This window comes from Bos taurus, chromosome 4 (genome assembly GCF_002263795.3).
Source record: "Bos taurus isolate L1 Dominette 01449 registration number 42190680 breed Hereford chromosome 4, ARS-UCD2.0, whole genome shotgun sequence".
Taxonomy (NCBI): domain Eukaryota; kingdom Metazoa; phylum Chordata; class Mammalia; order Artiodactyla; family Bovidae; genus Bos; species Bos taurus.
Genome location: NC_037331.1, coordinates 44971536 through 44983981, shown reverse-complemented (window position 1 = coordinate 44983981; position 12446 = coordinate 44971536). Strand labels below are relative to the sequence as shown.

The window sequence follows — 12446 nt, the reverse complement described above, 5'->3', positions numbered from 1 at the left end:
AGAAACCTACGCATCTCCCAAGAAGATAAGTACTAATTAGAAGCTTATTCAAGAAATTGGTCTACTCCCCAGAACACTGAACAATGAGGATATTTTCTGAACTCTTCTGAAAAATTACTGCTAATTATTGAAAATTAAGTTGCAAGTAGTACCAACATAGTTATTAGCAACACAACTTTGATAGACTTCCTCCCAAAAGAGAGCTATAAATTGCATAATATAATTCTGAAAATAAATGCCTGTCACCATATACCATAGCTATATATTATCATCAGTTCAGTTCAGTCGCTCATTTGTGTCCAACTGTTTGTGATCCCATGGACCTGAAGCATGCCAGGCCTCCCTGTCCATCACCAACTCCCAGAGTTTACTGAAACTCATGTCCATTGAGTCAGTGATGCCATCCAACCATCTCATCCTCTGCCGTCACCTTCTCCTCCCTCTTTCCCTTTTTTCCCAAGGAGCAAGCATCTTTTAATCTCATGGCTTCAGTCAGCATCTGCAGTGATTTTGAAGCCCCCCAAAATAAAGCCTCTCACTGTTTCCGTGGTTTCCCCATCTATTTGCCATGAAGTGATGGGAACAGATGCCATGATCTTAGTCTTCTGAATATTGAGTTTTAAGCCAACTTTTTCACTCTCCTCTTTCACTTTCATCAAGAGGTTCTCCAGTTCTTCTTCGCTTTCTGCCATAAGGGTGGTGTCATCTGCATATCTGAGGTTATTGATATTTCTCCCAGCAATCTTGATTCCAGTTTGGGCTTCATCCAGCCAAGCATTTCTCATGAGGTACTCTGCATGTAAGTTAAATAAGCAGGGTGACAATATACAGCCTTGACGTACTCCTTTTCCTATTTGGAACCAGTCTGTTGTTCCATGCCCAGTTCTAACTGTTGCTTCCTGATCTACATATAGGTTTCTCAAGAGGCAGGTCAGGTGGTCTGGTATTCCCATCTCTTTCAGAATTTTCCACAGTGTGTTGTGATCCACATAGTCAAAGTCTTTGGCATAGTCAATAAAGCAGAAGTAGATACTTTACTGGAACTCTCTTGATTTTTCAATGATCCAGCAGATGTTGGCAATTTGATCTCTGGTTCCTCTGCCTTTTCTAAATCCAGCTTGAACATCTGGAATTTCATAGTTCATGTACTATTGAAGCCTGGCTTGGAGAATTTTGAGCATTACTTTACTAGCATGTGAGATTGAGTGCAATTGTGCAGTAGTTGAGCATTCTTTGCCATTGCCTTTCTTTGGGATTGGAATGAAAACTGACCTTTTCCAGTCCTGTGGCCACTGCTGAGCTTTCCAAATTTGCTGGCATATTGAGTGCAGCACATTCACAGCATCGTCTTTTAGGATTTGAAATAACTCAACTGGAATTCCATCACCTCCACTAACTTTGTTCACAGTGATGCTTCCTAAGGCCCACTTGATTTTGCATTCCAGATGTCTGGCCTTAGGTGAGTGATCACACCATTGTGATTATCTGGGTCGTGAAGATCTTTTTTGTATAGTTCTGTGTATTCTTGCCACCTCTTTGTAATATCTTCTGCTTCTGTTAGGTTCATACCATTTCTGTCCTTTATTGAGCCCATCTTTGCAAGAAATGTTCCCTTGGTATCTCTAATTTTCTTGAGATCTCTAGTCTTTCTCATTCTATTGTTTTCCTCTATTTCTTTGCATTCATCACTGAGGAAGGCTTTCTTAGCTCTCCTTACTATTCTTTGGAACTCTGCATTCAAATGGGTATGTCTTTCCTTTTCTCCTTTGCCCTTCACTTCTCTTCTTTTCATAGCTATTTGTAAAGCCTCTGAAGACAACCATTCTGCCTTTTTGCATTTCTTTTTCTTGGGGATTGTCTTGATCCCTATCTCCTGTACAATGTCACAAACCTCTGTCCATAGTTCTTCAGGCACTCTATTAGATCTAATCCCTTGAATCTACTTGTCACTTCCACTTTATAATCGTAAGGGATTTGATTTAGGTCATACCTGAATGGTCTAGTGGTTTTCCCTACTTTCTTCAAATTAAATCTGAATTTGGTAATAAGGAAGTTCATGATCTGAGCCACAGTCTTGTTTTTGCTGACTATATAGAGCTTCTCCATGTTTGACTGCAAAGAATATAATCAGTCTGATTTTGGTATTGTTCATTTGTATGTCTGTTTCAGTGATGTCTATTTGTAGAGTCTTCTCTTGTGTTGTTTGTATTTGCTATGACCAGTGCGTTCTCTTGGCAAAACTCTATTAGGCTTTGCCCTGCTTCATTCTGTACTCCAAGGCCAAATTTGCCTGTTACTCCAGGTATTTCCTGACTTCCTACTTTTGCATTCCAGTCCCCTATAATGAAAAGGACATCTTTTTTGGGTGTTAGTGCTAGAAGGTCTTGTAGAAAGACAAATATATCATGGGTTAAAAATTGAAGGACATAACCTCTAGGGTCTTTTAACTTTGCGTTACTGTGATTTTAGCAATTTTGGAATATATAAATATACTTTTATATTTATATTTAGATGTATTTATTTATGTTTATACATTTATATTTTGACTATATATGTATATATTTAAATGTATTTTATATAAATATATTCCATAAAATATTTGAAATAAGTATTGTGCTTGTGTAGTAAACCACATGAATTACTACATTAACTCTGAATGTGTTCAAAGTAAGCTTGCCCTTATTGAGGAAAGTCACAGCCTGGGGCTATTCATGTGTAAAAGCAATGGAACTTGGGTTCTTGGTGGTTATCTGGGCTTCTGCTTTTTCTTCCCCACCAAAATAAGGTGCTAAGTAGCAGACCCTTAAAATCACCTAACCAGGCACCTATTGTAGGATGCATATTTTTAAAATGTGATCTGAGGGATTTAAAGATTTGTATAGGAAGTGATGTACATGATGATTATCTATCTGTCAACACATATATTTGTGTCCTTGTATCCTAGGACTTGGACTGTAGTGTAAATAAGCTTGGCATCTGGCATATCTGTATTTGGTAGGAAATAAGAGAGATGCAAGGGATCTGGGGGCTGATGGAGGAAGTGGGGCAGAGCTCAAAGGGAACTGTAGTGAGCTGAATAGAAGCCAAAGGACTCAACACTGTGAGAGAAGTGATCAAGAGAAATGGACTGAAAAGTTGGAATAGAGACCACAGTCTCTAGGAGGCATGGATTTAAAGATTAGGCCCAGAAAGCAGAGTCTCCTCCAAAAAAAAAAAAAAAAAAACATGGAGAACTACCTTCAAATCTTTGAATCAATCAATGACAATTTAATGTAATAGTTATAAAGTGAGATACATTATTTTCTTGGGCTCAAAAATCACTGCAATAGTGACTGCAGCCATGAAATTAAAAAATCCTTGCTCCTTGGAAGAAAAGCTAATGACAAACCTAGTCAGTCAGTTCAGTCACTCAGTCACGTCCGACTCTTTGAGACCCTATCAACCACAGCACGTCAGGCTTCCCTGTCCATCACCAACTCCTGGAGCTTGCTCAAACTCATGTCCATCAAGTCAGTGATGCCATGCAACAACCTTATCCTCTGTCATCCCCTTCTCCTCCTGCCTTCAATCTTTCCCAGCATCAGGGTCTTTTCCAGTGAGTCAGTTCTTGGCATCAGGTGGCCAAAGTATTGGAACTTCAGTTTCAACATCAGTCCTTCCAATGAATATTCAGGATTGATTTCCTTTAGAATGGACCGGTTTGATCTCCTTGCAGTCCAAGGGACTCTCAAGAGTCTTCTCCAACACCACAGTTCAAAAGCATCGATTCTTCGGCACTCAGCTTTCTTTATGGTCCAACTCTCACATCCATCCATGACTACTGGAAAAACCATAGCTTTGACTAGATGGACTTTTGTTGAAAACAGTAATGTCTCTGCATTTTAATATGCTGTCTAGGTTTGTCATAGCTTTTCTTCCAAGGAGTAAGCATCTTTTAACTTAATGGCTGCGGTCACCATCTACAGTGTTTTAAAAAGCAGAGATATTACTTTGCCAACCAGGTCTGTATAGTCACAGCTATGGTTTTTCCAGTAGTCATGTATGGATGTGAGAGTTGGACCATAAAGAAAGCTGAGTGCCGAAGAATTGATGCTTTTGAACTGTGGTGTTGGAGAAGACTCTTGAAAGTCCCTTGCACAGCAAGGAGATCAAACTGGTTCATCCTAAAAGAAATTGGTCCTGAATATTCATTAAAAGGACTGATATTAAAGCTGAAGTTCCAATATTTTGGTCACATGATGCAAAGAACTTACTAGAAAAGACCCTGATGCTGGGAAAGATTGAAGGCAGGAGGAGAAGGGGACAACAGAGGATGAGATTTTTGGATGGCATCACTGACTTGATGGACATGAGTTGAGCAAGCTCTGGGAGTCAGTGAAAGACAGGGAAGCCTGGTGTGCTTCATCCATAGGGTCGCAAAGAATTGGACAAAACTGAATGACTGAACAACATAAAATGAGATCTTGACATTCAGACTGCCCGAGTTTGACTACTGACCTAGTACCAGTTACAAGACATTAAGCAGCTGAAACAGTAGTTCTGTGTCCCAGGAAAATGAGGGTAATAGTACCTACCTATTAGCATTGTTGTTGATATTAATTGACTTAATTTACATAGAACCCTTACAACAGATATAGAGCCCTTACATATATATATGCATGATATATGTATATGTATGCCTTCAGTTCATTTCAGTCGCTCAGTTGTGTCCGACTCGTGACCCCATGAATTGCAGCACGCCAGGCCTCCCTGTCCGTCACTAACTCCCGGAGTTTACTCAAACCCATGTCCATCGAGTTGGTGATACCATCCAGCCATCTCATCCTCTGTCGTCCCCTTCTCCTCCTGCCCCCAATCCCTCCCAGCATCACAGTCTTTTCCAATGAGTCAACTTTTTGCATGAGGTGGCAAAGTACTGGAGTTTTAGCTTTAGCATCATTCCTTCCAAAGAAATCCCAGGGCTGATCTCCTTTAGGATGAACTGGTTGGATCTTCTTGCAGTCCAAGGGACTCTCAAGAGTCTTCTCTAACACCACAGTTCAAAAGCATCAATTCTTCGGCATTCAGCTTTCTTCTCAGTCCAACTCTCACATCCATACATGACCACTGGAAAAACCATAGCCTTGACTAGACAGACCTTTGTTGGCAAAGTAATGTTTCCGCTTTTGAATATTCTGTCTAGGTTGGTCATAACTTTTCTTCCAAGGAGTGTCTTTTAATTTCATGGCTGCAGTCACCATCTGCAGTGATTTTGGAGCCCCCCAAAATAAAGTCTGACACTGTTTCCACTGTTTCCCCATCTATTTGCCATGAAGTGATGGGACCAGATGCCATGATCTTAGTTTTCTGAATATTGAGCTTTAAGCCTTATACGTACCTATATCAGTCACATTATTATTATTACTACTTTTATTTCTCCCAAGCAGAGGACTTCTGATAATGACATTGAGCACATAGTTTGCTCGTCAATCCAGTTTGAAACTGCTGAACCCTTTCTTCAAACAGCAGTAAATACTTAGAACATATATTTGAACTAAATGCTATAGATGAATTAATGGTGCCTGAAGCATTTCCTGCAGCCCATCCCTTGGACTCCCTTGGAGACCCCTGGGCACACTATAGAGCACATTTTGAAAACTACTGATGCAGTGAGAAGAATCCAAGGCTTGGAATCAAGACCTGAAATTAGGTTCTATCTGCCATTATCAGGCCATATGACCTTCAGCAGGTGCACCCTGGGCGTCTGTTTCTTATAAAGAATCAGACTAGATCAATGGTTTTCAAACTTTTCTACTTCAAATCCCCAAGTATTCCAGGGAAGAATACCAGGAACTTTTGGAGACTAGGCCCCAGGGGGCATGCTAGCTGAAGAGAAGGAACCCAACAACTTCAAAAGCTGGGGCTCCCCTGTTCATATATAGGAATTGTGTAATATTTGTTTGAAAAATGAGTAACACTGCTAAAGAAATTTTGACTAGATGATAAAAATTTATTCAGTTTTAGTTCTTCTATGCTAAGTTGCTAAGTTGCTTCAGTCACGTCCGACTCTGCAACCCCAGAGACAGAAGCCCACCAGGCTCCCCCGTCCTTGGGATTCTCCAGGCAAGAACACTGGAGTGGGTTGCCATCTCCCTCTCCAATGCAAGAAAGTGAAAAGTAAAAGGGAAGTCGCTCAGTCATGTCTGACTCTTAGCGACCCCATGGACTACAGCCCACCAGGCTCCTCCATCCATGGGATTTTCCAGGCAAGAGTGCTGGAGTGGGGTGCCATTGCCTTCTCCTTAATTGTCCTATAGTTCTTAGAAATTCATTCATTGAACTGCAGTAGCAACAGTAAGAGCATGAATGAAATTCTAAATCTGAAGAAATTGAGAAGTAGAGGAAGTTGTCTGGACTATTTACAGGGCTCTGTGCAGTGACCAATGTATATATCAATATCTCTGATTTCCAGCGAAAACGCAGAACCTCTGTGACATGAATTTTATTTGAATACTTTGGCTCCTTCGTGTTCAGAGGTGCATACACTGGCACAGTGATAACTAAGTGTGTGGACCAATGAGAAATATTACCATAAGAATATTATATACTTATAATCCAAAGAGAACTAAAATGAATGATTGTTTAAATACTGTATATTGCAGGACTTTTCTTGGTTGTTAGTGATTTCAGAAAATATATCCCTTCCAAAGTAAATGTCAAATTAAAAATCTACATTTATAATTGCTGTTTTGCTATCGGAAGTATCTGTAAACTTGGAAGCTCTTGACTAGATTGAGATTTGTTTAGTAAATTAAGTTTCCACGTTCTCTCTGGAAATAAAGCTTGTAATTAATTTATGGGTCTGTGGGTCTTGTTTATGGCTTGGATTGGTCCTTAATTTAGTCCGTCTCATTTTCAGCTTGCTAAAAGCAATGAAAACCATATAAATACATGTGACTATATAGGGAGAATGGTAGTATCTATTTATTTGTGGTTTCAATAATGATTAATATGCAGTAGTAAGGGCTGATCACCCTTATAAATATCACATAGAATGGGAGTTGAAGACTGCCCAGTGATTTTTCTCTCCAGTTATATCTCTCTCCCACTATTAAAAACTCCCACTACTGTGTCATTGTTTGTGTGTGTTAAAGTATAATATTTTCAGTGTCACAGATGAAATGTGTTAGCTTGGAGCAGTATCACCCATTAACACTTCAGCATGGCTTAGTTTATCAGATTACTTCCAGAGACTCGGGTCCTGGGGGACTGACACTAGCGATAGTAACAGTCCAATGCGGGACAGAAATCAGTAAGGTCTGCAGCATGGAGGAGGAACATGCATCCACCTGGAGACCAGAATGGGGATGTTGGGAACCATGAGTCCTAACAGGCTGGACAAAGGGCAAGATGTCGATTGAGGGATGCACATATGGAGGGGAAATGCAGAGGCCAAATACTGTGTTTTGTGACCTAGTCCAGTGCCTTGTACATAATCCATCTTCAGTAAATGATGGCTGAATCAAATTGTTTTTGTCCTAGGCTGGTTTTGGTTAGAACTAACGTTGAGATCTAATGTTAATGCATTTTAGTTATTAAAAAGATTTTGTATAGATTATTTTCGATTATTTTCTGAAATAAAATTTCTTATGAAGAGGCATAATTTCCTGTTTTAAATTTGTTTAGATAATACATTGTGTACCAAGAGAAAAAAAATCTTGTTTAAGAAAAAACACTTCAAATATAAAGCATAAATAATTCTTCCTCTAATAAGACAGTTCCTTTTATAGCTATTGAATAACAAATCTGCTACAAGGATTTTTTTTTTCATGAATCCATATGTACAGCTCTGATTAGAGGAGGTAAAAGATTCACATCTTCTTCAAATGGTAAATTAGACCCAGTAGGGGAAAAGGTGTATTTTATTATGACAGACTTTGTATTATGAAAGTGCAGAATAGGCCTCTTAAAAAAAAACAAAACCTTAAAAATGTATTTCTTGGTCTCAAATCTCTGTGTTATGATAACTGTTGATATCGGAAAGGAGTACATTATGGGCATCTTCCTCCAATGCTAATATCATTATTGTACTACAAAACATTTTACATCAAGGTCTCCTGAAGAATAATTTTAATAAACATCCTTTTTATTCTTTTTTTCCTACCCAAGATTTGCTCACATCTGCAGTTTTCAGAATAAACCACAAATGTTAGAACATCTTTACAAAGTAAAACCAACCAGAAGATAATTCTCAACCCAGGTGCCTTGGTTTAAGCCTTGACTCTCTTATTCATTTTCACCTCTGTTTAGATGCACTCATTTTTTAAAAGATCATGTCCATGTAACATTTCAAAATAAGGTTTTAAAAAGTTTAAAAATACATTGTTATCATCAAACTTATTACAAGATTGTGTTAACCTTTTCCTATTCATTTCCAGGGCTACAGCAACACACAGGGGCCAGATTATCTTCAAAGATGCTTTAGCCCAGCAATTGTGTGAACAAGGAGGTAAGAATCATCTTTGACTACTTCATATTGGTTGTGTCAGAATTGTTCATGGTAGGTCCTATTTACTGAGTAAGCATTTCATGACTGTTACTTGATCATATGCTTTGAAAATGGAGTTATTGACCCCTTACTGCTAAGTCGCTTCAGTCGTGTCCAACTCTGTGCGACCCCATAGACAGCAGCCCACCAGGCTCCCCTGTCCCTGGGATTCTCAAGGCAAGAACACTGGAGTGGGTTGCCATTTCCTTCTCCATTGACCCCTTAATATATCTAATAATTATCTTGTTGCTACTTACTAATAAAGATCTGTAGACTTCTGAAGATACTAAGTGTGAGCACAATAAACCAACAGGAAATTTATCTTCTTCTCATACTTTTTTTTCTTAATGAATTATGTTTAGTTATCTTGGAAATATGAATCTTAGTTATTTTAGAATTTTACAGAAACATACCTGCTTAATTTACTACTTAAATTTTTTATTAACTTTGTCAAAAATGTTTATTGCTTTTAATATTTGATTATGTTATATATGAGCATTGTATAGCATCCATATACTTGTTTCAACCATGTGCACTATTAATTTCAGATGCAGCATCATTTTAGGTACATTAGGTGTACGTTAAGTAGTCACATTAAGCTTTGTGACTGCCTCATACACATCCAGACTCTCACAAAAGTCTTATACCAAAGTCTTATAGATGCACATATGTAAATGCATACATGTGCACACAATGGAAAGGTAAATACCAAGGTCTGTGCCCCCACACAAGTTTATTCCCACTACCTCTCGAGCTTCTATCCAACTTTGCTTGTGTCTTCATTGTTGTATTTACTATTTAACATAGAACTTTCTTATGAAAAGTGATGGATATCATCCTTAAGAGACTGAGCTTCTCGAGTATAGGAGCCATGCCTTAGTGCTCTTTGCTGTCCCAGAAACTGGCACAGTGCTTAGCATATGAGCCTTTCCAAAAATGTTGATAGGCTAAATACAGGTTTTTCCTCAGCCATACATATATTCCTTGATTTAAGCATCCTGACAATTAATATATTTGAAGCCAGTCTTTGTATATATCATCCCAATTTCACCATCGTCATGGACATATTGTCAGTTTTTGTTTACAGAGTGATATTTGGGGGAAACTTGTTAGCTTAATTACAGTAGTGAATTTAAAGGAAATTTCTACTAATTATCTCTCTGCTGAAGAGATTCTAATGGGTTTAAGAGAGAAATGAGGAAAATTATGTGGGTTTTTGAAAGACTTAAGATAGTGCTGTTTATTATTTGTAGTAATATATATATCACTAATATAGCTTCATCTAAGTAATGTGATACTTGATAACTATTACTGGAAAACTTCTGATTGTTTATATAATAACTCAAATTAGAAAACCCCACTCTAATTCTAGCTGCAGATATATTATCAGTATTCTTAGTTTGTTTGAACAGATTTGTATTCTGTGACCTTTGAGAATAGAAAAGTGTGATAGCCTTTGTAGTAGGCTGAAGAAATCTATCACACTGTAAATCTTTTTTCAGACTATAAAAGTGTTCAGATTACTGAAAATATAGAACACCATATATATTATATGTATCTTCTCCTGATTCTATGCAGTTTTCTGTCCAGAAAATTGCATAGAGTCAGGAGAAGATATGTCTACTTTTATTAACATTTATCATTGCCTAAAATCTGATTTATTTTAAGCCTTGGACTTTTGAGCCTCTTCTGTTGTACATAAATTGTTGGGATTTGATTGATTTGAAATGAAAAGAAAAAAAAAAAAAAAAAACCAAGAAAAATCAGTGGGAAAAAATTCTCAACCAGTGAGGAAGAAAGTGCCTTACATAGTAGTGTTATGCCTGACCATAATTTACACAATGGTAGATGGGTATATTATTAAAAAATGCCTTTCAGCCCAGGACCAGAGGAAAACATTGAGCTTTGCAACAGCACCTAATCAACTGAACTCATATCAGTCCATCCAAGATAAGGTGGAAAGAATACTAACAAGAATGATGGCTTCTTGCTGTCAGGAATAATAAAGGAAATAATTGGTGCTATAAAATATATATTTATTTTGGTCCTATCTACTTCTGATTAAAACATTAATTATATCCTCAAATAAAATAACATAAATTTAACACGTAATAATTTCCTATGGATTGGTGGGGAATAGCCAAGTATTAAAGAGGGTAAAATGACAGTCTCTGTATACCACAGGACAGTATCTTTCAATCCCAACATACTTGGTAGTTTTTTTTATTTCACTTAAATTAGGGAATTTAAACAAAGCAAATTTTGCTTTGTGGAGCTTGAGTATAGCTATTATTACAAGATGATTACTGGCTAAGCATATTAACTACTTTTTATTGAAGTAGAGTTGATTTACCATGTTGTGTTAATTTCTGCTATACGGCAAAGTGATTCAGTTACACACATATATATGGTTTTTCTTATATTCTTTTCCACTATGGTTTATCCCAGAATATTGAATATATTTTCCTGTGCTGTACAGAAGGACCATATTGTTTAGCCATCCTATATATAATAGTTTGCACCTGGTGACTCAGGCAGTAAAGAATCTGCCTAAAATGTGGAAGACGCAGGTTCAATCCCTGGGCTGGGAAGATCCTCTGGAGAAGGGCATGGCAGGCCACTCTTGTCTGGAATTCTTTCCTGGAGAATTCCATGGACAGAAGAGCCTGGTGGACTATAGTCCATGGAGTCACAAAGAGTTGCACACGACTAAGTGACTAACACTTTCACTTTTACAAGCATATTTTTTTTAAAAAGTGAAAGACTCAGAAAACATACTGACAATATGTTAGAAGATTCCCCCTCTCTCCTGCTTCCCGTTAGATCAGGGGGATCAGGGGCTATCCCCTCCTTGGGGAATTGTGTACTAGCCTCCTCCCTACTTTCCCTTCTCCCACTGTCTCTGTACTCTGTACAGAGCTGCTAATATGGAAATAGGATTCTATCATTACTCTGCTTCGAGCCCTTCAATATCTCAATGGGAGGCAATAGTTTATCATCAGAGGAAAATCACTGCTGCTGTATAAGAATTCTTGACAACCTGGCCTTAGTTTTCCTCCTCTGCTTCATTTGTTGTTATCCTTTCATTTTTCTTTAAAATTCCTGGAATGCCTGTCTCTTAATCACCCATGTTATTGGCACTCTATACTCTTTGTTTTCTTTGTCTGAACGACCCTTTTTCATCTTTTTGTCTTCTTTGTCTAGCTCAGGGTTTCAGATCCTGCTTAGGTATTACCTTCTCCTGAAAAAAAAAAAATCTTAGATCCCTTTTATGCTCCTCCTTGAGCTGGTCTTGGCAACTCTTATGCATGGTGACATAACTCTCAAAGCCCAGTAATAATACAAATGGAAAACCTGCCAGCATTGCTGTGTGCCATAATGCACGCTAAGCACACCACAAATATGGACTTGTTTATACTGCAACCCTCTAAAGAAGGAACTGTTATTATCTGCACTTGACAGATGAGGAAAAAAAGGTACAGTGAGAATAACTTGGTTAAGATCTCACAGTTAGAAACTGATCGAGCTGACATTAGAGTCCAGGCAGTTTGGCTAATAGTCCATGATATTAGCCCTCACATTACATTGCCTATCAAAGAAGTCTGTTACTTAAGCATGCATTCATTCATTTGATAAGTGATATTTAATACTGTAATAAGAACATTAGCATACATGCCTTGTCTGTTGTTAGCTATAAGTTCCTTGAGAGTAGTAACTGGGCTCTTTATTACTAAATCTCTAAAAAGTGAAAGTGAAAGTTGTTCAGTCATGTCTGATTCTTTGTGACCCCATGGACTGTACAGTACATGGAATTCTCCAGGCCAGAATACTGGAGTGGATAGCCTTTCCCTTCTCCAGGGGATCTTCCCAACCCAGGGATCGAACCCATGTCTCCTGCATTGCAGGTGGATTCTTTCCC

The 12446-nt window shown here is 38.1% G+C and overlaps 1 protein-coding gene across 6 annotated transcripts in view; it reads left to right on the top strand.

Annotated features, from left to right (window-relative positions):
* RELN (reelin) overlaps window positions 1-12446 on the top strand; it is a 558501-nt gene that overhangs the window by 227320 nt on the left and 318735 nt on the right. For all 6 annotated transcript variants that reach the window (NM_001206458.2, XM_005205336.5, XM_059885396.1 and 3 more), the window contains one exon: window positions 8418-8488. In NM_001206458.2, the coding sequence (NP_001193387.1) occupies window positions 8418-8488 (71 nt within the window). The remainder of the gene's footprint in view (window positions 1-8417; window positions 8489-12446) is intronic.